General features: G+C 39.3%; 1 protein-coding gene across 2 annotated transcripts in view; it reads right to left on the reverse strand.

The window, feature by feature from the left end:
- Positions 1–25618, reverse strand: part of tcf12 (transcription factor 12) — an 81402-nt gene that overhangs the window by 24541 nt on the left and 31243 nt on the right. The window contains exons 6-8 of one of the 2 annotated variants that reach the window (XM_073465105.1): positions 15187–15248; positions 12626–12758; positions 11934–11986 (exon numbers count right to left, since the gene is read on the reverse strand). In XM_073465105.1, coding sequence (XP_073321206.1) covers positions 11934–11986; positions 12626–12758; positions 15187–15248 — 248 coding nt within the window. Of the gene's footprint in view, positions 1–103; positions 261–11933; positions 11987–12625; positions 12759–15186; positions 15249–25618 lie in introns of those variants that run through there. The other variant, XM_073465106.1, reaches the window with a different exon arrangement.

A 25618-nucleotide genomic window follows, 5' to 3' on the forward strand; every position in this document is an offset into this window, starting at 1 on the left:
ACAAATGGACAGCAGACTGAGACCGACAGCAACACACACACACATATTTCTTGCTGCTCTTCTCTGTCTAATACACACACACATTCCCAAAGAGACTACTCACCGATTTCCCGTTGTAGTAATACATTAAAGAGTTACTGCCCATTCCAGGGACAGGGTAGGCGCAATACATTATAGCTCTAACAGTTTAAGAGATAATGGTAGACTATAGCAGCACACTAGCCTTCTCTCTACACATACATCCAAACCGCTCAAAAGGGACTAATAATTCTTCCAGTACTGGCCTCCACACACGACCCACTCAGAGGAAACTTATGCAAAGCAGGATCGTACCATTCCACACTGTGGGAAGGGGTGGCTGTCAGATGGGAGTGGCTCATGTGATACATCCCTCTCTTAAGCCTCTAAGTGCTGAGGCAAAGAGGAAAAGGGCGAGGGGGAAGGGAGGCGACGGGGAGGTGGGTATAAAAAAGATAAAGGGAAGTGGGAGGGACGGAAAACAAATGTGTGAGCGGATTTAGAAAGAGAGAGAGAAAAAAATATTTAATTCCAGGCATAAAAAAAGCTGATTTTCTGCAAGAGAACCCTGACAAACTGGAACTAAAATAATTTCATTCTAAGCAGGATTTCATTAATATGTGTAATTAAAAGGCAAGCATAAATAAGTGAGCCTGTTCTCTTCCACGCATTTTAATCCCAAGTGTCTAATCTTTTTGTTTTTGTGATGATTAAATGAGTCTACAGGCAGCGAGGTAAAAATATGGCTTTTGTGAGAACACAACCATCTGGCAACACATTTTACCTGTTCCCACACATGGCTCACACACCAATTAGGAGTCATTAGTGAGAGAAAGTGAAGGCTCAAAACATAATAACAAAAAAAATCCATGAATCCAAATCTAGATAATGAGAGGGGGGGGAGAAAACAGTGGATTTATGAAATGTGAACTATGAGAGTTTCGGTGCTGGCAGGGTGAGACCTTTAGCTGAGAAGTGGCTGTAAACACAAGAGTTGTAAAGCATGCAACAGCTGCAAAGGGGGCTGGCTCGTGACGTCGGAAACATGAAAATAATGCTCCATTTCCTAAACCCTGGGGGCCTCAGACGGGAGGGAGGAGGGGGGCACTGGGGGGCAAAACATCGACAGCCATTTTACCATGGTTTACTGTCACTGCGAGCCACACAGCTCCCCATTACCTTTATCATGTGGGAGGAGGGGAGAGCAAAGGAGAGGAGAAGAAAGGAGAGGTAGAAGAGGATAGATACCATATTCCAGTGAGAGCCTGGCCTGAGCAGTCTGAGTGAAGCCTTTCATGTCTACCACTCGAAGCTTCCTGGACTAAACACAGGCCTGCAGACTCATTGAGAACATTATTGTTATAGAAAAAGATGAAAGCTTCCACTTCCCTAAGAAAACTAGGCCTTTATTATGCTTTTCCTTTTAGTACTGTTATTATTTATCCCCCTTTCTTCTCTAGGACTCTTTTAAACTCGTCCAAAACACTGGCTCTACATGCGGTTAGCGCTTTCTATCTGGCGCCGTTTCAAGTCGATGCTTTAAGGAAAATGGTAATGATAGAAGTGTTTGAAGGGGTCTAAAACAAGTCCAGACACACTGCACGCTGTTGAGAGGAAAACACATTAAAGCAGGGGAGAAATGGGCATTAATTTGGGAAATCGTGCACATGTATAACTCCAGCGGTAGCTGACTCAGAGCAGTGTCTGCCAGCCCTTTCCTTTATATACTGACTCTGCAGGAGACACAGTAGGAATGTCTATGCATTTCAAGTATAGTGGAGAGGTTTAATTAATTTAACTTAATGAATCCCTGATTATAACACAGGTCACAGATTTGATGTAGCACTTCAAACTGTGAGAGTTGAAGGGGGGTGTGAGGCAAGAGACAGGTGCATGTCGGTGTAGTAAAAAACAAAACAGAAAGTAAGTTATTATAGTTTGGCCCACTGGTCGGCAGTTGGAGCAGGAGAAGTGGCTGTGACACACAGCTCATGGAGGCAGTTAAGGTACTTTAAAACCCTTAGTGCCCAATTACCACTCATACTCAATCCCAGAGTCATAACTCACTCAAATCTGAACACACAGACATGATTCACACATTTTTAGATTTGGTGTGAATGATATTATCACAAATAAACATTCAGAGGAAAAAAAGACAGCTCTAATAACTTTTTTATGTTTACTTCAGTATCAAAATAATCCAGTGATAGTTGTCTATAAATCTGTATGTGCACTGCAAACAGGAAATGCTCAAAGCTAATTAAGCATTTCTTTTAATGCGAGTGAAAAACAAATACAGGCTGAAACTATTACTGTTGCTGTTCCCGAGGTATGGTGTTGAATAAAGGACAGAAAATGTTTCGCACAACATTATGACGTCACAGTGAAGTTGACCTTTTGGATATAAAATGTCATCATTTTATCCTATTAGACATTTGTATAAAATTTTGTCATAATTATTAAATGAATAAATGGCCAAAAAGGTGTTTAATGAGGTCACAAAGACCTTGACCACAGAAATATAATTAGGTTCAGCTTTGAGTCCAAGTGGGCATTTGTGCCAAATTTGAAGAAATTCCCCCATGCATTCCTGAGATATCAGACAAACGGAAAACATATAAAAATCTTATATTTCTGGAACGATGACTCTCCTCTATCTATTCATATACATACAGTATATTTGCACAGTGTTGACAGCAATTTAAAATTGTGCCCGGAGGATGACGAGGGGTGTCTCTACAGACACTCAAGTCATCACAAGGTGCTTTTCTTGGGATTTGTTTGGGTGTTGAAACACACAGCAAATCCACAGGCTGAGGTCACCCTCATCTCACCCCCATGGATTTAGCAATGATGTCATCAGACAGGAAGATTGTTTCCTGTAAGAAGCTCTGGTTCTAATTAGAGAGGGCTGACTTGGAGAGTGAGGGGTACACGGGGGATTCAGACCCCCACCCGCCCATAACTCCTGGCTGTGTCATGAATGGACTGATATTAAGATTCATTCAGACTTTTTAAGACCTTAGCACCACATAGGATGCAATTTAATACCTGGTTTGCCTGTTTGTCTGCTTCCACTTTAAATAAACCTCTAATGCTATTCTAATACTAGTCTGATAATGATAGACCCTTGACATCAGTTATTGCACACTTTAAACCTACAGAGGATCCCACAAGGACACGTGTTACAGTTTGTTTTCGATTTTGTCAAAAAGAAATGTGAGTACATCGCCCTTTGGGCCCAGTATCATGTATTGAATCAGACTGTTAAGTACTGTTAAACTCTTAGATTACTGTCAGCCTGAATAACTGTGAGTCTATCCAGAAAAGATAAATTCCTCATTACAAAGCACTTATCTACAATAATGTTCAAAAGTACCTAACAAGATACAGTATTATACAAATTAATAACAAAAAGTTAATAAGTTAATAAGTTAATAACAAAAAACTTAATACCAACAAATGTGCATGAGTTGTGATAGGTGAACGGAGCAAACTGGCCTTGTTTTTCCCCCCAAAAGCATTTTTCCGCCTTAGCTTCAGACGGTAGAGATGAGAGGAAACAGGTGACAGAGATGCTACAAAGCTCCCAAGCCAGACTCAAACTGGGGACGTGGCAGTTCATGGTTGTCGTCTTAACTAATGAGGTACAGGAGCGGTGTCTTTGGTTTGCAAGAGAGTAAGCAAATCTTTGGGGCAACACTGTTGAGCCCCCATGCATTACAACAGGCCAACAGTACAGCACACATGTTACATGAACATTGTCATTAGGAATAAGAACTGTAGTCAAATCTTCAATCACAAAACAAATTCTTGTGTCACACGTTGTCTCACACAGAGCAGAAATAAAGATGTCGAGATGAGATTCTCGTTCCCTTTCTGTGTCCATATAGATGATGCTCTTCAGCAGCTACACCTGCAGCTCTCAGAACAGAATGTGCTACTACCTACAGCTGTCACTTTTATAAACTTTTTAAAAAAAGGTCTCGATTAGAGACACTTCCTCATATAAGAAGCCACTCAAAGAGAATGCTGCGTGAGGAGACATCATGAACTTTATTAAATCTGAAATTTAAATGAACTTGACTGGCTGCCATCTACAGCTGTTACACAACATCATCTTTGTTAAAATTCCACAGCTCTCATTAAACAGACGGAGGCCATTAGTTTATCCAACCACAGAGTAAAAATATCAAGCAGAAAAAAATAATATTCTGGGCTGTCGAGCCTATGTTTGAAATCATATGTAAAGATTAATAATAGGCTTAAAACAGAATGTAAGAAACCGATTACCATGCTCTTTATTCGCAGTAAATGGTTTTATGGTAAGCATTCAGCCAAAACTTTATTCTTTAGATGTCATGTTAAACAACAAACACAGTTTTCCTACGTGCATGTGTTTGGTTTTTATGAATATTCTTTATTTGTTCTGTGGTTTTCGTGACAAAAATACTTGATACTTTGCAAACTGGTTTATAAAACACAATGGACTGACATTGGAACAAGATTTCAATGTTGTGGACAAAAATGTAATATAAATCAAATTACAGTACAGACGGTGGAAATCATTAGGGCGCAATGTTTAACCATTCCTGCCCATTATAATTCTGCTTTGTTCTATGTGTTGCATGCGTCTGTGTTTTCAATCATGCTTACAATTCTGAAAAAAGGCTATACACAGATCAATAACTGAGCACAGCTGCCTTCAAACAACAGCTATTTAAACCGGTACTCAATGGCTGACAGCAGTAAATGTATTTCGCAAAGCTGCTAAATATATCCATTTTATCTACTAGCAGAAAAAAACCTGACGCACCACATTTGTTGGACATCTGTATTAAGCAACTTACTGGAAAAACTAAAAACCCTGAAACCTGAAAGCATTATTTTTCCTGACAAACACTTCACTTTGTTTACATTCTCGTCATCAAACAAACAGATTTGTACTGTTTCACGTTGTGGAATTAATGAGACAATGACCATCAGAAGTCATGAGAGAGATGTGAAGGAGTGAGATGAAGAAAGAGAGACTTTAGTGGTGGGAAAGTGTGGATGTATTTCTTTTTTAACTTAGTTTCAGCTGATTTGAAATAGATCATTCAGAAACTAGAAATGACACAACTGAAACCAGGTTGACTCAAGGAAAGAATAGCAAGATATCACCATATTTAAATGAATATGATTCAGTCATGTACCTACTTTTTGAGCAAACTTTCAGCGTATGTCAGTTAAAAAACATGACAACAAGCTGTTTCATCCTTGTCACAACTCACAATAAACTAAAAGAGCAGTAAAGCAAAAATATCAATGTACACGTACAGTCAAGAGCCTCAGCGACAACATGACCTTCATGTGGTTCGGTGATGTACTTTCCAGGTTGCAGCAGCCTGGTTTAGATGGTCTCCAAATAACAAACACTACCTTAGTGATTGTTGACAGGCTGCCTTCTTGAGCCTGCCAGCAATCTAAAAATCAAGGTTTGCATTAATGCTGTACACTCACGCAAGCCCTACATGAATAATTTACAACAGGCCAGAATGTGAGTAATGACTTTAATCTGTGCATTATTTTTGTTCTCTTTTGTCCTTTTAACTCCTTGTTCTCCTCGCAGATGAAAGAGGTCAGGCCTCTGGCTTGTTTGCCTGTTCCATTATCTGCAGCCTTTAATGTCAGTGGTAAATTTCAGCAACCCAAACAAAGATAAACACAAGGCCCAGGGTCCCAGAGGTGACTGTGACTGTTCAGCATCATCCCCGTCAAACCGAGGGTGTCTATCTAATCAGCCATCTGATGAGGTCATCTCTGGGGAGCTCACTAACTGGGGTCAGGGCAGAGCTTGAAATACTGTCCATACACGAACATTTTGGAGCACTAACGTAAAATACACGTTATACAATTTGTAATACAAACTGAAGTCCCAATCATTCTTAAAACTAATCCACACAGAACACTTAAAAATAAAATGTACAAATAAAATCCAAATCATTTACAGCAGCATTACAGAATATAAAGTTTCACTGAATGAAAAAAATAAATGACTTACGAGACTCTGTATGACACCCATCATGTACGAGTACTCAACCGTGCGAAAGCTTGTTAACACTAACTGGGACCTTCCTGCCCACACACATACACACACACACCTGTCTCATGCATCAGTTTTACAAAGATGAAAGTAACACAAACCTCAGATGACAGTTAGAATCATTATTTTTTTGCTGGTTTGGAATTCAGATTTTAAATTTTTACTACATATAGAGTATATAATATTAATAATATTGGCCTTGTAGGGTAGTAGTTTAAAGTAACATTAAGACCTGAGTACGGGTCAACACAATAATATATATCTCCTCATATTTAAATCTAAAATCTAGGTTACAGGGAAGTCAAGTCATCTGCACTTATATTGGTTATATATCTATTGTGCAACTATTGTAGTGTTTTATTTATCACGATTAATTATTGACTATCACGTAACTATTGGTATCATTTTTAATTATGACATTGTGCTTCCTAAATTGTATAATTTTTTATACATTAGCTTCTCTGGTCTCTCTTGAAAATGAGATCTTGATTTCAATGGGACTTACCTGATTAAATGAAGGTTGACTGATTAAAATTGTGCATAATTTCCTTTAAAAAAAATTAGCAGTTTAAATTTATGGAAAATGCCTCTTTGCTTAAAATTTTAATAAATTCATTAATCTAAAAAAAATCCACATCAGGTGTAAATATTTATAGAATGAATAAATATAAATGTAAATCTAAAATTGATGCACACTGCTTCTTACTGTGCTGTGCTGTAGTAATTTTAGGACATGCAGAAATGCATGCAAAAGAAAAACATGTTTAGCACTACTGACACACGGTGTAATTTCTTACATTACCAACAAACCATTAGTATAAAATCATAGTTGAGTTTCAAGGCACTTAAAATGATATGTAACCAGAGTAACTGCAGTATAAAAGAATGTGAGTGGTCATTCTGTCAACTTATCCAAAGACCTGCAGCTGTTTCAAAACAGTCTGCCCTCTTTACTGGCACAAAACTATATTGGCCATACAATGGACTTAATGTATCCCACTCCTGCCCTGCCTCGCTTCATAATGCTTGCAACATCATCAGGATTCAGGATGCAATGGAAAATGTATGTATCTACATTTATTTCTATTTTTTAACCCTCCCAGTGTCAAAACTAAATGCATGCGTTTGTGTTTAAACAACATCAGAATAACAAAAGGCAAAAAATATCAAACGTGCAGCTTTATACCATTCTGCCGGGTGGACCTAAAATCTAATTTCGTGGAGGGACTTACAAAAGCCTGGGGAGATCCTGACTGTTTACATTAGACTTTACGGATGCATTTCATCCACAGTCTATTCACCAAGCTGTTTTACTACTGCATTTCCTGCCCTGCTGTGGTTCAGAGAAAGAAAGAAAAAAGGAGCTGCTTTCTCACCAACAGGAACATTAGGTTACTGCTGTAGTACAATATTACCACCTCTTGTCTTTGAGCTGTTAAAGACAGATGGGTAAAGAGACAGAGAAAACATATCTTTTGAATGTCATGTACCAGACAGCACTGCAAGGAACATTTCTAGGTCTTAGGATTCAGAGCCTAGAGCAGACTTCCTTTCTTACAGCTCGCACAGTACAAATCTCTCAGAAACAAGGGTGTCTGAGTGATCTGTCAAAAGCAAATGTCAATCTATTTTGTCATCCACACTCAGAGTTCTCGCTTGCAAAAGTCCCCGAGGGGAACTGAATCTCAGCCCACCACTTTCTTTCTCTCATCCTGCAGCCACATCGTCACCAAAGCCAGGGAGGAAGTGTCACATCAAGCCGCTGTGCCTCTGACAAGGGTTTGTAGGGGAAAAAAAAAAACACTATTTACACACACACACGCACATAAACACACACACACACACACACGCACACACACACACGCACACACACAAACACACACATGCTATGCCCTTGCAGCTTCCCATAAATATCCTGCAAGATGCAACTTTCCCCCCACAAGCCACAAAACCCTCTCTCCCTCTGCGTCTTCAGTCCTCCTGTCAGACAGGTGCCCACGCAGCTGCCCATCAGCATCCCTCAGCGTGGCCGCCTGTCTGTCCAATGACAACATGCTCTGTCCTTCGCTCTCAGTTTATACAGTCAAATAATGCGGGGAGCCAATTATAGCCAATGTGCCTACTGTAACAAAAATAAATAGGGAAAGCTTTCACGCTTGAGCACTTGTTTATCTATCACGCAAGGTGGTAAAATATTAGATATAGATATGTAAGTTTCTCTCCTGCATGAAGCTGAAAAACAAAATGGGTTTAACAATCCTAAATCCAAAGGGAAAATAAGAAATTGTACCGCATATGCATCATGAGGGCTGCAACAGTATGAGATTTCCCATTCAATAACATAACCAAAAGTATCACAGTATCATGTTATTACACTAGAGATGCAACAATCACAATTTTCTGTTAAAGTCTGACCTGCTGATTCAGAGCCTGAATCGGCATATTTTTCTTTGTAAGAACTCAAGAACTATAATCAACATCATGCACAAACATTTTAGTATCTTTTTGAAAAATTGAAAATTCAATTGTATATTCGTAATAAAACACTGACTATAAAAGAAATAATAAAAATAACACATTGTAAGCTATTTTAATGTCCAATTGTATTTTAGCTCCCTCTTTTGGAGTGTATACTGGTATAACTGGGACTCTTATTTTGAAAGGTAAAAATGGAGTCTGTCTGTAATGTGCTGCAATTGACATGTGAGTGGAATAAAAAAATGTTCACTGCTCTGGTTTAGACAGTGGATCATTATCCTCAAAGTAAAACTGCTATTCATAATCTTCGGCTACGATGTTTTTATATTTCCAAAAGAAATCAGGTGCAAATAATCACAGCACATCCTGTCGTCAACTTGAGCAATATCCTTGTCTCTGCTTTGCTCCCACAGTGAAACAAAAAGACAGGCAGCAGTGGATAGAGGAGAAAGGCGTCAGAGGCGCAACCGTAAATGATGGCAAAATGCAGTAAAGACTCTCACACTGACCTAATTCTGAAAGTGCACATATTTTGAGTAAATAAAACAAATATTTAGTTTATGTCTTTCAGTTGGGGCTAGCGTTCCTGTTGGGGGCTGGGCAGCATATGTGTAAATATGACTGGTACATAATCGGACACTGATCATCCTGTTGCCGGACATGGTGAAAAATGGCCTTATTATAATTATTATTTTCAGTTACAATGTCCCGTAACAGAATGAAAACAGAAGGTTTTGTTGGTTAAACAATAGCTTATTATAATTTATTTTACTAATTATTGTGTCCTAACAGATATAAGACTTGATTTAAGTTTGAAACATTCTTTTTTAAATAACACTTAAATGGTAGAATTAAATTCCCTTGATAAGCAAATGTACACTGTATGATAATTGTCAATTTTTATATCACAGTATACCTTGAAATTGGTATCACACATGCATCACACAATTGCAACCACATCTGCAGTATCTCATGTCTGCAACCACACATCCAGCAGACCACAGAGGAAGGTATGTGTGTGGCAGAGGGAGGGTTTCTGTATATAAGATGAAAAAGCACTAGAAACATTTAAATGTTTGCAATCACCAGCTGGCCCGTCCAGATAGCCTTCACATCCTGGTGCAGTGCAGTGTCAAAACCTAAATGCACAGAGGATGTGCTCCTGTAAATATTTTGATTCAGCTCCATCATGTAGTGTACACACACACACACACACACACACACACACACACACACACACACACACACACACACACACAGCATGCTTGGACTTGCAACTTACATTGCCCATGTGATTTAAAACATTTATTTTTAGACTGAGGAGCGAGGAATACAAGCTCGGAGGAAAAAGGGGATTTGAGAATCAAATAAATAAAAAAAATTCCCAGCAGTAGACATAATGATAGGAAGCGTTGTGTTGAATTTTTTTTTTTTTTTTTAAATCAAGCAGCTATTCAGGTCTCTGGTGAGGCTCTCATGCTTGCTTACACAAGCAAAAGCTTTCAGCAGCATCTGCAGCTGCATTCATGCTTTACAGGTACGCTGCAGGCTCTTCACACAGCTGCCTCTGGCAAAGTAGCTCTGACTCCAGGTGCGCCTTCCCTTCGACACTTCTACACCACCCTCACTACTGCCAGTGTTGGCGCCAGAGACACAAGCACGGGGCCTGGCTGATCACCCTCTGCAACAGTCACTTTACACGTTTTTAAGGGCCACAAGTAGCTCTTTACACCATCTGATAGTTAATGCCACCATACCTCACCTATGCTTCCTATTAGTCCAATACCAACACCTCCTAAAAGCTGCCAGACAACCTCCCACTCAACCATCTCCCACATATACCACCTATCAAAAAACTGGCTTTATGTTTTCCTTTCTCTGTCAGCAGGTTAGTAGAGACCTACAGCCCTTTTTTCAACACTCCCATCTTTATTCTTTCAAATGGGATCAAAGACTAACTGGGATAATTCCTCCGAGCTCCAGGCTTTATCTCCTGAGCAGCGCTGAGTGACAAGAAGAAGCTGTATTTTATACCATGCTCTGTCACTGTTTTTCCCCATCTAGCATTGTACAGCTTGATTGTACTCTTATGAGTCACAGAACCGCACCTGCGCCCATGTGTTAAGTACTGACAAATAAAAGCCCAGCGTCCATTTACACAACAAAGAGATGTAACCCGCGAGGCAACCATTCTTTGCCTCCCTCCCTCCGTCTGACAAGACCTCAAATATATCACTTACTTAAGAGGAAGGCAGCGCACGTTCCTGCTGCTGCTGCTGCCAGAGACTGCTTCTCTCCCTCACGCTCTGACAAACTTCTTTTCAAACACAAATCCAGAAACAAAACACATGCCAGCCTTTTATGTTCCGCGGCCTGTTCCATATTTGATTTCAGAGTAACAGCAGCAGAGGTGACGATTATCAAAGCTCTGAAAGGCAAATCCAGTCTCAGACACCCTCACTAAAAAAAAAAAAGGAGAAAAAAGAAAAACCTTTTATTGTTTAAGGAAAGAAAAGGGTCGGATTTTGGTAAACCAGTTGCTTCTTATTAAAAAGAAAGGGAAAAAATCATTGTCTTGTACCAGTTCTTGGAATTTAAGGCAAGGCTTAATAAAACCTTTGCCAATCCACCAGGGCTTTAACAATGAAGATCTGACTTACTGATTTATGCATATTAATGAACTCCAACACCCCCTGTCTAAGCGAATGCAAGCTGAGCTCCACACTTCTCTGCATCCTAATGGTTTCTGCTCCACCGGGATCATTACCAATAGAAATTTCAGATATTCTGTGCTATTAATCTCTGTCTGTCCTCCTGTTCGGCTACGTAATGACTAATTAAACATCAAAAGAGCAGAGCTGGGGATCCGCTCTGACAGCCTCTCTTTCTCCCAGGAGAGGCCGTGAGGAGGCTAGACTGTGACAGGGCAGCGCTGAAAATCAATCACCTCGAGGTGCACATGTGTACACGCGCAAATTCATGCATGTACACACACACACACACACACACACACACACACACACACACGCACAAAAATTACAGAAAGATGGACCCTATGGGGACATTTACATACTAATATTAAACAACAAGCATGTAAACAACAAACATTAACAGTCAGAACTTTGAATGAACAGGCACTACTGATGTCACTGCTGAGCGAGGCCCAAAAAAACAACTGAATTCCCGCTGCTGATGTCAAGTGATGTGGTAGTGATGTCAAGAGCGCTCTTTGTGTGCAAGTGCTGAGAGGGAAGGCGTGTGAGTAGTGTGTGTGTGTGTGTGTGTGTGTGTCTGCTTAAGTAAGCTCACTGTGAAATCTATTTATATGAGAGGTAGATGATCTTCCACTCACAGATGAAGGCAGCCCAGGAGGGACCTTGCGAACCTTTTTTGTTTGTAGAGGATCTGTGGAGAGATGAAAGCACATCTCTTCATTCACAGGCAATAAAAAAAAGAGGCAACTATGAATCTGCAGTAAACAAACTCGACAAACAACACCCACTCTGTGGTCTTGTCCTGTATAGTAAAATTTGTGATTAGATTGTGATTTTTACATGAACAACTTCAGATATAGTTGTTATCTACTGAATGTACATTGTGTACTTTGAACAGACGTTATTGTGCTGACCTACAATGTTATAGTCTAATATGATTGGGAGCATGGCCAGTAATCTCCACCCCAAACCGGAGTGTGATGATAGTCGTAAAATGATGTCTGGTCAAGCAATGGACAAAAGAGGGCCAGCTTTTTTGAAAAGCTTTTAACAGTTTGCTCAGATTGGTGCCATCTTTACAGTAACCTGACAATGTATGTAATTACAAAGATTTACTACAATTTATTTGAGCAACATTGCAGGTAATTTTTAAGCGCAAGACAGAAACCTAAAAAAGAAAACATTTAAGACTTGAATCAAACAGTGTATTCAGTTGGATTGTGTTCTGGTGGTTTTTAGTATTGAATATGAACTACACAACTACAAAAGAAAACAAGAATATAAATTTTTTTTTTGTCTTTTTTGTTAAAATCATTGAGATGGCACTGACCGACAGGCAGAGGATCTGGTAGAGAACGTCTTCTAGGATTGGCTCCAGTGAAGGAGTATAACGGGGCAGCTGACTTCACTGACGTAGTCACTGAACCAGGACTTGCCAACCCAATGTCGGGCCTTACAGTAGGCTGAAAGAGAAAACAAACACACAAAAGCTTAAAACTAAAGGATAATACAACTAAAGTCTTTCTTTGCCAGATGTGTGTTTACTAATAATCTTATAGACAGCTAGTAATTTCAATCCACATCAACTACATTTCTCATGTTGTCTCTATTTATATTATGAACTCTGCATTTAACAATTTTGTCTTCAAGGAGACAAAATCGTAAGCAAATATCATAACATCCAAATCATTATAAAGACTATATATAAACATTGTTTTAATGAATGTACAAATTGTTTTTAGAGTAACATACAACACATTAGGTAATTTGTGACATTAATTCAATGACAAAGAACAGACCTGTGAGAGCTCACCACATCATCCTATCACCAATATCTATTTGACCGCCACAACCCCAACAAAGTGGGTTAAGAGGCCAATTAAGAGCTTGGACTAATTACAGTAATCTGCTGCAGACCAGTAGAGCAGGGATCATGTCAGGTTGTACAACTCAGAGCGATGTGTAGTAGTTGGCTTGAAAAACTGGCCTCTCGTGCCCCCTTTGAATCCCCTTAACGGGCTCAGGATTGACACAGTAATCACTGAGACCTACAACGGCTTTGATGTTTGATTGACAAATCCAACACGCGTGCTGCTGACGAATTCAAAACAATGATAAATAAACTCCATGTCTAAAAAATCTAAACAAAATCATGTATGAAAGGTACTATAAAAGAAATGTAGATTATTTCTCTGACTGAAAATGTAGGTCACAAAAACTGTCAGAGACAACGTAACACAAATGTAATCGAAAAACAGCATTCAGATGACACAACAGACCCACTTCTGCTGTTTCCTTTGTTCAATGATATTTGATCCCTGCAGCTACACCGGCTCTGGCCTCCTTTTCATTATCACAGCTATTCTAGGACGAACCACTAAGGACTCATGCAAATTTGCATGCTTGTGTCTATCTTTGTGAACAACTCTGAATTAGTTTAATTCAATTAAATTTGATTTACCCAATAATCAATTGGTGAGGGAATTTTCATCAAGGAAGTCATGCAAGAATCAGAAAATCAAATTAATTTCAAGCCACTAGACAGAGTCGTTGAACCCTTTGCATCCTGAGATTGTACTAAAATCCTTATTATGTGACACGAAGATTCAGAAACACAGATTCAAATGTTGACAAAATCCTCTGCAGCTCATGTGAATTGCACCTGAGCACTGACGGGCAGAACTGAACAACATCAGGAATCTCCTCAGAGCCTCAGAAGTCACACACCACGTCAGGCAATTTGTGGGTAATGATGTACAGTAGTTGCCACATGGCGAGCAGATCACGGGATCAATTGTCTCTTTCAATTATTTGGATTAACCAGTTGGGAAAAGACACGCTGGAAGTATGCATATAGGGCTGAAAAGCAAGCTGTAAAGTCTGCGTCTGTTTCTGTGTAACTCTTCCAGTAGTTATTGTTATTCATATGTTGTTATGATTGTTCCCTCCATACATTCTTTGCAGATTCTCTGTGGAAAGAGATTGATTTTTCCTGTCTATTAATCTCAGATCTCTGCAGCTGCAGATCTGCACACATTCCTCAACTCCTCTTCAAAATGTCTCAAATGGTATTCTCACTAAAAATGCTTTTTATCAATGAGGGACTTCTTTCTTAAATCTTCACTGTATCTGATCAAAAGTGTCCCAGTGTGATATGTTAGCGTAGCGCAATGTTGGAGGAGGCCAAGTTTCTTTCACACTAAACTGCATTTGCAAACGTTATGTTTTTTCCCGAGAACTACAGAAATTTATACCAGGAATTTTTAAAATGAGAGCGGCTCCATCTGTTCTGCAGAATCGCAGTCATTTTAACTTCAATAATGGACACATACAGATATCTGAAGGACAGTGCCAAAGGGTTCCAGGATGCTTTCGGTTTCTAGGGTTACCCTTATTAAGCCTTAGAAACTCTTAGCAAGAGTGATATTTCAAATATTTTTTAGATTAACAGGAAGCAGATGAAAGGAAGCAATAATGAGGTAGACTTAAATTAAAATTAAAATATAAATTAATTGACTCCCAGTCGTGGCAGAAGCCTGACCGCTGTGTTATACTGAAGGGAAAAGAGGGATTTACAGTAATCCAACCTTGATTAAACAAAGGCATGGATTCCCTTTTTTGAAATTAGTGGAAGAGAGGCAAAGTCTTATTTTAGTAACATTTAAAAGTTGTATAAAACCTGACTAATCAACACTTCTCACCTGAGAGTCAAAACTCAGGGGTAATTTAAGTTTTTCCATCTCTTTATTTATAACAAAAGGTTAATGTGGAAGGAGGGGTGTACTATCAATATTGGTATTATTGGTATCGGTGAATATAGAAGGTAATTCAGGACTGCTTTGATAGAAACCTTCGGAGCGCACTGAACTAGACATCATATGAGAATCTCACCTGGCAGCCAGATGCTCCAGGATCCCTTCCGTAGCCAACAAATGAAGCCCTCTCTGATTTACCTGGAAAAACACAGAAAAAACAATTATAACAATTGTTTCCTTTTATGATACTTAAGCACATTACTGGATTAACACCGAATAATAGACTACATACAGCGTCCTGAGTGTTTTGTTCTGCAGAGTTTGGTGCAAGATGAACACTTAATTTGCTGCTTCTTAACTTTAATTACAATAATTGTATGTCACTGTTCCCATTAGTGTCTGAATCATTTATTACTTAGCCAACTCAGTTAGTTATGATTAAACAGTTTGCAACATGTATAAGTCTTCACATTAAGACCTAATAAGCTACAGTGCAAGTTCCCTTTGCCCACACAAGCTGTCATGAGCAGTTTGTTATTAAACCTGAAAAATACAACTGAGACCTTACATGAGCTTTTAATACAATTCAGTCATACCAAATTAATTCAGGTTTCCATCATTGTGTTTTATAGAATTAGGGCTCCATCTAAACACACCAAACTACTCAACAAATATACAATAGCTTACAACCTTTTAGACAACTTTTATAGACCTTTGTAGATATGTGTGTTGTAGCAGAAAGATTCCTCACTGTGTCAAAGCCAAAAATAAAACTTCTGCTCTTCTGTAAAACAGCGTAATATGCCATAAAGTTTTCTATATCCAAACTGTTTTCAGTGGATTAATTACAGATTAGGTGATTGTTAACAAGTCCTTCTATCAGTGTCATATTCAGGGTGCAAATCTCAAAGAAAGGCTCCCAAGCAGCCATCAGGGGAAAAATAAAACTTACAGCTCACAACACACATGAATCATACACATCACAATATCCACACTCAGCAGTTTTACTCCCCAGGAAAAACAAACAAACAAACAAATGAGAGCTCCTGGGGGAGAATGATGAATAACTTTAACAGCATCGTACATTACTTTTTGTCAGACTTCCAAACATTACGGGCACAGACACAAGCGTTGGAACTAAATTCTGTTTACTCTGGGGAAAAGGTAAATATTTTTTTGTGAGTTAAAAACCTGCATAGCCTGGATCTTTTGTTACACAATGACTGATCTGAACATTGCTTTCACAAGCGCAGGTGAACAGAGGCACATCTAAGAGAATTCACTTGTGCTTATCTGAGCAGTCCTGCAGGAGACAGTTGTTCTGCATCCGTGCAGACTGTCTCCAGAGACTGAGGGAGCTGAGGAAATCAGGAAAGATGGTTTAACTGGCAAAGCTGTTTCTTTTGTAACAATAATGCGATACAGTTCTGAGCCATCGCTCTTGCAAAAGGAAATAGGATTAAGTTGTCGGTTACCACCAACGTTCCCTATCATGGCAGGATGATGAAACATCTCCTTTGTAGAGAGAATTTCTTTATTTCCGGTCTAATATCTAAAGGAGGTTTAGTAAAATTCATTTTCACTCCTAAAAGAAAAGGTCTGGTGGTCAAGTGCAAGAGTTAAATATTCATTAGCAGCATGTGTTTTGTCACACACACACTGTCTTATGTGAATAATTGATGGTCACTGAGCAGACGGCTGTGTTTGTGAAAACAATGTCTCAGTCCACAGTGTGGCTCAAGGAGGAGCAACACGGCAACTCCAAAAAGTGTGGATCCTGGCAAAAGGAAGAGTTGGTGTCTACAGAGACACTCTGGATCCTGTGCTCCATCAACAGTGTAGCCTCAACTTAGAAAACACAGTATAAGCAAGGAATCAAAAGGCAAAACACTGTGCATAAACATTTACTCCATTTGTAAACATTGAAATACTGCCATTTTCTTGCCAAAGCATCTACAAGGAAACTACTTCTTCAATAGGGAGTGTTAATATAAAATTACAGGTCCTCATACCATAAGCTGCAGCCATAATATCATCTTCGTTTATACAAACTTGTTTTTTTCACCTTAATTTTGCCAGGAAGTCCCATTTAGATCTTTTTAACAAAAGAAACCTAGCCAAGGTAGCAGCCATACAAAATCACAACATTAAACCCAGTAAAATGCAACATATGAAACATAAAGAACAGCTATTAAGCTATTAAACACAGTGGCCTCCTTCAAACCACATTCCTAATGATGCCCTTAGATTCATCAATAGATATTAATGTGTCTAATTTTAGATCCCTTTGCTATGCAGTATGTATGCAGTTTTCCCCAAATCTCTCAAAACCTGCAGTACATTGAAAAGCAACCACTTGGCAACGCATTTGACGATATTACATAAGACAATCATCTACTATGTGTCAATTTAAACAGTTCTTCCTGTAAAAACAACACTTGTCGCTGTATCAGTGCACTAATGGATGCAACGTCCTAGCTTTGATTCAGTCTATAATTCAGTCTAAACACTTTCTTTTCTGTCACGCACTCACATTTATCTCTGCATGAACACAAAATAGAGTTAAAATGTAATAAAATCATAGTTATATTCTTTGAAGTACCGACCGAACCATGTTCTTCTCCTACCAGGAATTGGTCTGGATTTGCTAAATCCGAGAGAGCTTCTGTCTGTCATTTACAATTTGACGGACAGAATTGGTTCAGGCAGAAATACACAACATTTTCGAATTATAATTGCAAGGAGCACTAGCTGAAGTTATAACTGTCCATGCAGTGGACTTAGAAGAATAGATTAACACCATTGTACTAAAAAAAATGTGAAAGTAGCTATCTGAAACACTTCCCATCCTCATGAACAGAAAGGATGGTGTGCTGTGTCTATTTGATGAAACAATGAATGAAGTTGATAACATTAGCAGAGATCAAAGTAAGGATGTATGATATGGGTTATTTTCAGCCGATACTGATAACAGATAAATTACCTTCTTCTCGCAGCCGATCTCAGTAAGATAACCAATAATTTCACATTTTTGTATTTTAAAAATAAGTTTTTTAAGCTGAGGGTGAGGAAAGATGAGTGATTTGAAGGGGCACTATGTAGTTTCGGAGAAGAACTTCAAACTTTGATATTTACAATATTAACGAGGTAATTATATAAACTCAGAAATATTACTTTTTTCCATAACTGAATAAACAAGCTGTTCTCAGAGGAAAATACAGTCCCCAGAACACTGTTTGAAGACAGAACGGTCGCAGGGTCCGCCAAATATAAACAGTAAAAGGGTATGAAGTTATGTTGTTTAAGTTTGTTTATTTAGTTTGTTTAGGCATAATAAAAATCAGTCAATGAAGATCTTGCTCTGATTAAAATTTCACACCCAAAACTACTTAGTGCACCTTTAATATTTCATATTTGTCTTCTCTTTCTCCTTCTCCTTGTTCTTCTTCTCTGTGATTACTGGTGGATCGCAAACAAACTCTAAAGGTGCAAACAGCCATCGGCTAATATAAATTTCCTAATATAATAATACCAATAGTTTATCAGTCAGCTATATATCGTGTATCCCTAGAAGTATCCAGCCACAGGATAAAGTCCTGTTACTGCAAACAGCATCCAAGTTTCTCTGATAAACTACAGCCAGCTGAAGCACCTGTGAGACCACTAGATATGGTAGCCCCCCATTCAGTCGCTGTTTCCTCCCCCACCTCCCATGACCTGAATCAGCCAGGAAGAAGAGATGGAGGCAGCAGTGCTCAGGGGACCGGCCACGTGGCAGCAGCATACTTGGGGATTAGCTTCAGCACAATGTCCAGAGGTCATGGATGAGCAGGTCTCTTAATTTGTTTAGACTGTTCTGACGAAGATGAAGCAGCTCTGACCACTGACAGAGCTGTGATATGTAGATGGTTTGATTAGTAACTAGTCTGCCTTTCTACTCTACTCCATCCTCTTCTGAACGTCCTGAAACAACATCCTGAAACAACCAGTAGTATTTTTTTCTTATGATCAATTTTTAGTGCTGACCCCTTATGTCATTTGTGCAACAGAGACATAGTTTAAAGCCCAGTGTAGCTTCTTAAACTGGAAAACAACCCCCACTTAAACAAAACTCAGTGAAATTCACATTTTGCAACTCTGGGCTGTGGCAATTGAGATTTTCAGGAGAATGCATATTTATGATGCAGAAGTAAAGTAGAACAAAGTGATATATCAAGTGGAACATATTGCTGGGTTGGCCAGTTCTAAAGCCAGGAGCCTAAATTAGCTGAATAAAATATACCTTTACGATGCAGTGACACAATCTCCTGTCTGACGCACACACACTGTAACTCATTGTGAGGAAAACAGGCCACTGTAATTATCTGTATTTCCTGATAAAGAAGCAAAACAAGTTATTCAACAATGTTTAACTGACATTGCCTGATTTCAGTATTTAAGTTTGAAAGACTAGCTTGGAAATCAAAATCAGTTCAAACACATAAAAGCAAAATAAATCAATTTCATGCATTACAGGCTTTTATTACTAATGCTTTGTTATTCCTCTGAGCAGGCGTGTGTGATCACAGCCTCACAACAAGAGCAACACTATTATTGTTGTTATTATATTTTCAAGTAGGCCCATTTGTTCTGAACAGGGCTGCGGCGGACTAGGTGTGCTTTTTCTTTTTGTGTCACAGGCCTACTAATGAGTCTAAAGTGCAGTGATTGATAGGAAGCAAAAGTCATTATCCGCGTTAAAACAGCAAAGATGCAAAACATACAAAAGGCCAAAAGCAACACGAATAAAGTGGCTTAATTACAGCAATCACCATCAATAATATGAATGTAAGTATGCAGAATACCATCGCACCGTATATCCCCTATGCAATTAAAAATCAATCTTGTGAAGAAAAAAAATTCCATCAATTCTGATTAAAATATTCTGTGAAGCTGCTTATTAGCATATCAGGCAGATGTGTGAAGGTGCAACTTTGACTGTGAAAAAGAATCTATATTCACAAACTGAGTCCTGGCAGATAGATTAATATAGGAGAAAATGAAAAGAAAGATGCTAATGTTTCCACAGAGACAAACAAATCGTCCATGTTTTACACCTCTTATCCACTGAGCTAACACTGCTCATTAGCTGTTTCTAAGAGTCAAAACCTGCATGCAGCCACGTAACCAACTGTTATAAGGATATGCCAACATGTTCAACCAAAAAATACAGATCCAAGTGTTAAGCTGAATCACACAATGCAATGTCAATTCCAAGTAAAAATTTAATTATGAGAGTGATTTATTCACCTTATTCAAGTTGATAAACTGCAACTTTTTTGGCAGCAAAATATGTATTTGGGTCTTCTTGTCTGCGTCTGTTATCACATTTACACATTCTAATATGTGCATCACAGTATCTCTCACTGGAACAGGCAGATTTGCACAGTCAAGTTGGATTGAAGCAACTATTGCAAAATCAATCCAGGCATCTAGCAGTGCTATAATTGTGCAACTCAAGGACTTGAGTGAAGCCACTCCAGTGTCAATGAGGTCAAGGTTTTGTCAGGAAAGAAATGCATCATCTCAATGAAGCAGCATCCTTAACGATTTGCCTGTATCTGGCAAAGGATTTGGCCATCGCATGATGCCACTACAGCACCATCACAGTGAGCAGCAGGGATGGTGACATCTGAGTGATGAGCTGTGCCCAGTTTCTGCTAAATTTAGCACTTTGTATTGGACTTCAGTTATTGTTTAGCCAGATTCAAGAATGTCAAGCTTTCGCTCTTTCGTTGGTTTTGTAAACTCCAGGCGGCTGTCATGTGACTCTTATCACGAGGGGCTTGTTTCCACCCATTCTGCCATACAGACCACATTTTTACCACTGATATCTTATTCTTCAAGCTATTTCATTGCAACCAACGACATGCGTCTTTTTGACAGTTCTTGGTCTACTTGCCTGTACGGGACACCCATTTCTACTGCTGGACATTACACATCTGCACTATACAACATGGAGATTAGGTGCTCTGTTCAAAGAGACTTCTAAAGATTTATTTGCACTGGTAATCTTTCACTTTCCTCACCTAGATATTCTCCAATACTGCATAAGTTTAAACCACCTACTTCACAGATATGAACTTGTGTCTTGAACTGCACCAAATTCAACATGCCACATGCTTTATTCTGCAACAGTATGAAATATGAGTGGTAACCTGAGAGCAACATTTTGTTTAGTGACCATTTTTTAAACAACACTATGCAACCAAAACACCCCACACACACATTAGAGCACCTAGACAGCAGCAGAACACCTGTTCAGTTTCAGTAATTATACACCCAGGTGTGAGCAACAGTTTTTACTGTATGCATCCTCAAACTTGTTAATGGCCACTTATTTTCTATGTAAACACTGTGTCTACAAATTGACACTACAAAGCAGTAATTTCAGTCAGAATTCATGAGTTAGAAAATCACAAGCAAGCTTCATTAGATAACTGTAGACCTTTGTTAGTATATTGGACTGTGTATACAACATATAGTGAAGAGTTAGTAAAAATACCATATTTAACTGCAATAGCCAAACAACTCAAATAAGATAAAGTTGATAAAGTTAAATTTTGACTTGAAATAATTAGAAAATGCAGTTTGTGTTATACAAGTTCAACCTCCAAGCTAGTGAAGTGAACAAACGACATTAGGTGCTGAAATCCCACTGAGGGAAAGGACAGGAAGGAAATGCTGGCCAGCCATTCACATTGCGCCTCCTTTATTGATCACAGGGCTGCAGTACAGTGCGGCTTGGCACTGTGTCGAGCCCCTTACTTTGATAATGTGAGAGGTAGTGACCTAAGCGTCTCCAGGGATCAATTCTAGCCCCTCGCCACAAAAACAGCCAATTAGTGAGCGTGCTTCACTGCCTCTCAGATGCATTCCAAGGGCCTCTTTTTTCCATCCTTTCTCCAAAGGAAATCCAAGACCGTGAAAACAAACACATAATGCAGGATGACGAAATGCTGTTAATGTAGAAACAAAATTAACTGATCACACGCCAGCTCACTTGGTTTGTTTTCTTGTCTGAGCACACATGTTTGCTGTTGGTGTCGGTGTGTCTGTGCTCATGTTCCCATGTGATGACTTTCATGGCACCAAACCACAAAACATTAATCCTTTAGTTAATAGACCATTCCTTTATGTCGGAACTAGGCCTGTTATGATGTCAGACTTTCACTACACGATTATCAAGGTCAAATGAATTCATGTTAACAATATTATTGTGATATCTACCGAAAAATTGAAGAAAAAAAACTTTGTTTCTTGTGTGTTTTCTCTCTTTTTTGACAAATGAATAACACTCCAAAAAATGTACAAAGAACAGAAAGAAAGTAAGTTATTTAAGAGGCAGTGTATTATTCACATAATATAATCATATGTGCATGATCAATATTTCATTTAAAAATGTCACAATTATCATCAATATCACCATATCATGACAGCCTATCACGGCTAATTCATGGCAAAAATTATTATTTTTATGACTTTCTTTCATGATTTCCACTTTTTGATGTTCTTGTGTTGATTACCATGAAAAGGAGCACGATACAAGGACCTGATTCTGTGATGATTAAATCATAAACTGACAATAGTGTACTCTACTTAATATAAAGTCTTATATCTGATCTCTCTGAATGCCTTGGAAGTAAAGTAAGACAGTCTCTGAGGTTACTAATACATTCCTCTGTCAACAAGAGACAACACAAGGACATATCAGATGTACACACACTTTCTCTTTCTCCATACAGCCTCCTTTTTGTTTCCTTTTTTCAAACGTTTGTGTACATCCATCCTGTCAAAGCTATTTGATGCTTTGAACAGGTTCTGTCTGACAGTAAATAAAAGCTGGTTGGGTTGGAGCTTAGGTCAGTTTCGATGAGGAAACAGGGAGAGGAGGTATTGTTCCAAACCAGCTTCTTCCCTGGCTGGAGACAATGTATACAGATCAACATCAGGAACAACAGTAGGATGGAGACACAAGATTGAGGCACAATACACTGAGAAAACATGTCTCCCTCGCCCTGAGCTCAACATCAATTTCTGCGAACAGCCTTGTCAGCAGTGACATTATTCAAAACAGCAAGAGCAAATGTTAATGAGTTCTTATTTGCATATTTATTTTTTTCTTTGTTGAAATGTCACTGATTATTACGTACTATGATGATAAATGCATCTGCTCATGCAGCCTGATGTGTAATTAGCCATTAGGTGGAATGAATAGATCAATTAAAGGAGAGGGACCAGGATTAAGAGGAATCAAACCAGGAGGAATACAGGAAAGAAGAAACAAAATAACACATTAGGCTTGAGGCGATGAAAAGCTTAACACCATTGCTTTTTGATTAGGCTAGAAAAGGGTTACTAATCAAGAAAAGGTGTTGAAATTCTGAGCTAGATCAAAGATATCCCTCGTTTTACTGCACATTCTTTAGGCCTGAAGTATGACTTTCGAAATCAGGAGCTGGTGCCCTTCGCACTAGCTTAACAGTTTATTTTCTCCTAAAATCCATCTCTGTGAGAGAGGAGATGTGGATTTCCTGATTGTATTTATCCCCTCCCAGGATAATCAGGTGCCATGCCTCGGCCTTTTTGAATTTTCTCTAACTCGGTAAAAAGGAAAAAGGGGGGCGGCGTAAAGGGGAAAATGTTTTCGCTTGGCCTTTGCCTTTTTCCGAGCCCGGCTATTCTCCTGCCAGTGCTTGTTATTCACGAACGAGGAAAAAAATGCATTACTGCGGACCAGATGGGAACATTCCACATGACCAAACCAATCAATCACCTTGGTGGGACGCAGGTGTGACACAGCCGTGCAGCAACACACCATTTCACAGTCTATCAGGCACAAACACATGGTCACCAATCAATGGCACCCTGAGGACCCATGAGGAGGGGTGCTTCTCCGCAGCCTCACTGGTTCATGGCTGATGACTTCATAATCACACATCTATTCTCTCAGAGGAGAGAAGCGATGAGCTCCCTAATAACGTCTCCCACCATGTGAACACCAACACTGTAATGGATGCTGCTTCGGTAGGGACGCTAACATGCTCCCCCTCCTGCATCATGTGAGCTCACAACCATCGTCCCTGTCAGCCTGAGAGAGAGAGGGCAGTCTGGGGGAAACAAGAGTACATTTAACAAGCTGAAGAAATGTCCCCCAGTTGGATATGAGAATCAAGTCAGTGTGTGACATCAAAGCGTGAGTCGATGTTCGACATTAGATGCCAAACAACTGTTGAAGAACGAGACAACAGAGAGCCGAGGTGAAGGACAAGGAAGGATACACACATGGTTTAGGAATGCTGATCCAGCTCCAAGCACTGTGGGCATATTTCCTTACACAGAAAACCCCTGCAAACACTGAGCGGCCTACACTTTAAGAACACAAGCCTGCACGAAATAAAACATCAAAACAGCCTGAGGGGGAGAAATCTTTTGATGAGTGCTCTCTGTGGGGGATGGCATTGTATGCGAGCAAAAACTGTAGCAGCCATTTAAAAGAGTTTTGTTGATTTTAAGTTCCCACCCCCGTATTCCTGGCAGTCAAGGAAAAAGTCTCACAGAGCCGTGCTTCTCTCTACACTTCCCACACCTCACACTCTCACGGCTGTGCCAGCGCAGGACAAAATGTCAGGCATTGTCAAGTGGGAGTAAAGGCGAAACAAATGTTTGCATTTTCTCAGCCAGTCACAATCATCTACAGTCCATCAAGAGGGGAGTGCAACATTATCTAGTGTTTTGTTCGCCAGCATGGACACAAGACGCCTGGACGAGCAGTTGTGACTGTGGAAAAACATGGAGGCGGGGGTTAGGAGAGGTGGGCATGAGAGTTAACCAGCAACTGTGGGCCAGGCTTTCTGTGGCTCATCTCAACAAGGATGCAACCTTTGATGTATTTTCTAATTAGTTGCCTTAGGTGAAGGAAACTGTAGATTGAAACAGAGATTGATGGAATCAGGGGTCAATCGATGTCATGCCGTCTCCGTGTTGTAGTAGTGAAATTACTTGGTTTCAAAATAAAGAAAGGAAGGAAGGTTAGAATGAATTTGCCACCCATCTGTGCCCAACATGGGTTCAAACCTCGATGTTAGTGGGTGGATCTTAACACAATTAGTCCTGAGGTTGATCCCCTTTGTGACACATGCAAGAGACCACCTCTGCATGTGCTCAAGTGTTGAACTTGAACTCATCCTTCTTACGTCTCCATGAATGACAACTTGGATACCCCTCAGTACATATCAAGCAAGGCATTATTTCACACATCTATCCTCCTACATACTGAATTTTTTACAAAACCAATATGTTTGTTGATTTAAAAGACAATTTTTCAACTCGAGAAAATCTGTGAAAATGCTTAATTTTAAAGACAACACACCAAACTCTCCCATAAGTGACATTGTCTTGTTTAATGCTCACCAAAACCCATAATGAAACCTTGAAGAGCTGATCCTGTATATTAGCTAGCTCACAGAACTGACTAACTCTCTTTTCACATAACTACAGTTGTTAATATGGCCAGATTTATTTGGTTT

This window comes from Pagrus major, chromosome 4 (genome assembly GCF_040436345.1).
Source record: "Pagrus major chromosome 4, Pma_NU_1.0".
In the NCBI taxonomy this organism is placed as follows: domain Eukaryota; kingdom Metazoa; phylum Chordata; class Actinopteri; order Spariformes; family Sparidae; genus Pagrus; species Pagrus major.